General features: G+C 36.9%; 1 protein-coding gene across 1 annotated transcript; it reads right to left on the reverse strand.

Annotated features, from left to right (window-relative positions):
• Window positions 1-3,219: 3,219 nt before the first annotated feature.
• Window positions 3,220-3,775, reverse strand: LOC110034158 (programmed cell death protein 7-like; the record flags this gene model as incomplete). Its single annotated transcript, XM_020738449.1, is given in 1 exon segment — window positions 3,220-3,775. A coding segment is annotated over 1 exon segment (218 nt), but the record flags the coding sequence as incomplete, so codon positions are not given.
• Between the last annotated feature and the right edge of the window lie 10 nt (window positions 3,776-3,785).

The following is a 3,785-nucleotide window of genomic DNA, read 5'->3' on the forward strand; positions in this document are numbered from 1 at the left end:
AAAACAAAAAAAGTAAACCAAAGTGATGACTCTGACTATGATATTGTAGTTATAATGTCATTCACCTATCCTTTTCAACAAGGTGGTTGAATGGTCCATATAGTATGATGATGAACTAAATTTAGCACAACTTTGCCTTTCCATAGGCTACTAACGGGGCTTTATAGATTGAATTGGCATCCGGCTTGAAGAGTAAGTTATTTACGATTGACACCTTCATTCAGGCTACTACAGTCAAGTCTAAGTTCACTTAATCTCAAGAGGTGTGCAGTGACATGTATAGGGTCCAAGATAAGAAATAGGATGTTTCTGAGTTATATACTTTTGAGATGTTGAATTAGTGTAGCTCTAATTACTATTTGCCAACATAATTGTGTGTATAGTACTTAAGGGATTTCCACTACATGACAATCATTAATAGAGTCAAATGTGTCTTTTATATTTTACATCCATGGGTTCTATGTCTAATGTAAAACTCAAGGATTACCCTTCTAATAAATTAATAGAACTATGTTTTTACTAGTATTCTCTATGTGCTCAAAACTTTGATTGCATGTGGTTAGTTGTCATCCACTTGATCTGAAGGTAAAACATAAAACCTAAAAGAATTAAGGGATAATCAATAAAAGAAAGAAGAGCAAATTTAGGTGTTGTATTTGTATTTTTAGACAAGTGAAGTATAAGAACTATTATCTAATGATCGCCCATAGTTTAGTGTTCTCTAGTTTATGCTTTTGATCATTTATGCTTTGAACTATTAGATGACATAGAAAAACTTAAAGTTATGAGTACGTACAACCACTAAGAGGAAGAAATTAAATCCACAGTGCTCAAATTGGAAGAAATCAATTTAGGCACCGATGAAGAATCACATCAATATCGGTAAGTTTTTCATTAAGTGAGGATGATGTCGATAGCTTGGTTAGCCTACTTGTAGATTTTAAGGATTAATTTTCATTAACTTATGATAAAATTCTAGGTTTATCACCTATCATAGCAATCATGAGCTTAGCATTTAACCTAAATTACTTTCTGCTAAACAAGCTCATCAAGAAATGCAATTAGAGGTTAAACAAAAATTCATAATCAAGATCAAAAAAATGATTGATGTCAACCTTATTAGGATGATAAATATCTAACTTGATTAGCTACATAATTACTATTAATAAAGTTCAATTTTGCATATGATCTGAAGAAGGCATGCCCCAATGATGAGTCCCACTGTCTATAACTGAACTCATGGTAGAAATTGTCTTATTTCATGTGCTTTTCTCTTATGTGGGTGTCCATTTAGTTACAACAAAATCTAGGGGGGCATTGAGGATGAAATTTTCATGGCATTAGGAGCCTCGATGAGAGTCTATTGTTTATTGTCATGCTTTTTGTCCTAAAATTATTGGTGCCACTAACCAACGTGTCTTGTCCTAAATCATGAATGAGCTTATCCGTCTTAAATTCGAGTGTTATATTGATTATTTGGATATCAACTTGAATGTCATTTCTAGTGGTGGTTACTACTATTTTTGCTAAATCACTCATACGGTACATGGTTGTATTAGATGAGTCCGTTGTAGCCTATTTTTGCTTAAGCTTTCGAGTTTCAGTTGACACGATCATGACGACTCTGCATACCTTTGTTTGTTGCAAGCCAATGGGGCTGCCAGGATAGTATAAGTTGTCCTCTTCACTTGGAGCCAGTGAAGGGGTTCTTCTAGCATTGGCATTGATCTTTTTGTCCTAAAAATATTGGTGCCACTAACCAGCGTGTCTTGTCTTAAATCATCAATGAGCTTATCCGTCTTAAATTGGAGTGTTATACTGATTATTTGGATATCAACTTGAATGTCATTTCTAGTGGTGGTTACTACTATTTTTGCTAAATCGCTCATACGGTACATGGTTGTATTAGATGAGTCCATTGTAGCCTATTTTTGCTTAAGCTTTCGAGTTTTAGTTGACACGATCATGACGACTCAGCATACCTTAGTTTGCTGCAAGCCAATGGGGTTGAACCCATGCTGCCAGGATAGTATAAGTTGTCCTCTTCACTTTGAGCCAGTGAAGGGGTTCTTCTAGCATTGGCATTGAGTTTGTTGCTTTGGCCCAAAGGAGATGTCTTTACCATTGCTTAAGCAAGAGTTCCTCTAATTAATTCCATCATTTGTTTAATTTTGTTGATCTATCGTGTGACAAAATTCATAATGTAGTCCATGTTGCTCACGACTTCTCTATGATTCGGTTCTTCTCCTTGGGCGACTACTGTTATTGCTTATGACATGATCGATGCTTACTACATCTTTTTAGAGCGTTGAATCCCTTTTTACTCTTAAATCACACCAATGGAATGGAGTGCATAGAAGAAAAGAAAACAATAGGAGGGAGACAAGATGCTTAGCAATTGAGTAGATGAGCAAGATTTTGTACTCGGGAACCTCGACACTTGGCTTTCAGGCAGTCTTTCGACCTTTGCCTAACCATTTGGCACTCCAAATTTGTCTCATTCATTGTCCACTCTTGGATTAATCCCTTCAAAAAGTTTGTGTGGATGAGAAAGGTTAAATGTTATTCATGTCTTCTTGATCCACATAGCTGTTTTTGTTATACAATAGATATATATTAAAAAGTCAAAGTTAGAATATTATCACAGACTAACACTTCTCAAATCACCTGCACGACTTTAGCGCTCTTTCAATATATTTTTAAAATTACGTAAAAATTTTTAGAATTTTTTAGAATATTCTCAATATTTTTATTTTTTTTTTCTAAAATATCATGAAATCTTTTAGAGTCTATTCAATTAATCACTTCGTTCTTATTTTCTCTAAAATTTTTATTTCTCATAATTATCTTATCAATTGCTCTCGTACACGACGGAATATAAAAATATATTTCAAATCTGCACAGAGTAATTAGAGAAAAAATTCTGACAACTAGACCGTGTATCAGAAACTGATCCTTCGTTGCATTACAATTCTTCAATAAATAAACCGACTGCTAAAAACAAAAGCAGCCGAATCATAAAAAAACAATCAATTGGCAGCTACTCGACACATCTCCATTTACGCTGGCACCAAACACGCCCATCATACACACACCGCAAGGTTCCAAACGCATCGCCAGCTCACCGCCACAACACCCACCACAACTTTCGGTGACAAAAGTCGGATTGATCACCTACCGGCCACTACGCCACAAGTACCACATGCCTCCGTCCAAGAGCGTTTTTAACGGTTATACCCCGCAATTAATGCCGCTTTCTCTGCCGGAAAGCCAGTTTCCCCTTTCCAAAAGCTCACCGGTTAAGCTCCACAATTAATGCCTTCACAGATCACAACGAAGAAAATACATTTGAAAAGATTCAGGATATTTAATTCGAATCACCTCCTTCCCAAAAATTTCTCCTGTCAATTTCCATTACTATTATCATTCCCTTATTGTCCGTTACAATAAAAATAAAAGAAAAAGAAAACATAAACGCGAAGATTGAAGAAAAGGGAGATGGCGATGGGCCAGAGATTTACACCAAGAATTCGGTTAATTATGCGCATATGAATCCCTCAGAAGACAAACCAAAACAGGAAGAAGAGGTGAATGGAGGGAAGAGCCTTGATCCAGTAGCTGCAGGAGGGATGGGAGTTCGCTGGAGGCGGTGGGCCGTGATAGTAGAAGGGGAAGTACGGCAGAATGGGGTTCGGCGGTGGAGGAGTCGGATACGAATTTGCAGAGCCGCCGCCAGTGTTTGGTGGCGGGTAGTAGTAGGTGTTGCCGCCTCCGGAACCGCCGGG

The sequence above is a fragment of the Phalaenopsis equestris genome, unplaced genomic scaffold (assembly GCF_001263595.1).
Source record: "Phalaenopsis equestris unplaced genomic scaffold, ASM126359v1 Scaffold000002, whole genome shotgun sequence".
NCBI classification, from domain to species: domain Eukaryota; kingdom Viridiplantae; phylum Streptophyta; class Magnoliopsida; order Asparagales; family Orchidaceae; genus Phalaenopsis; species Phalaenopsis equestris.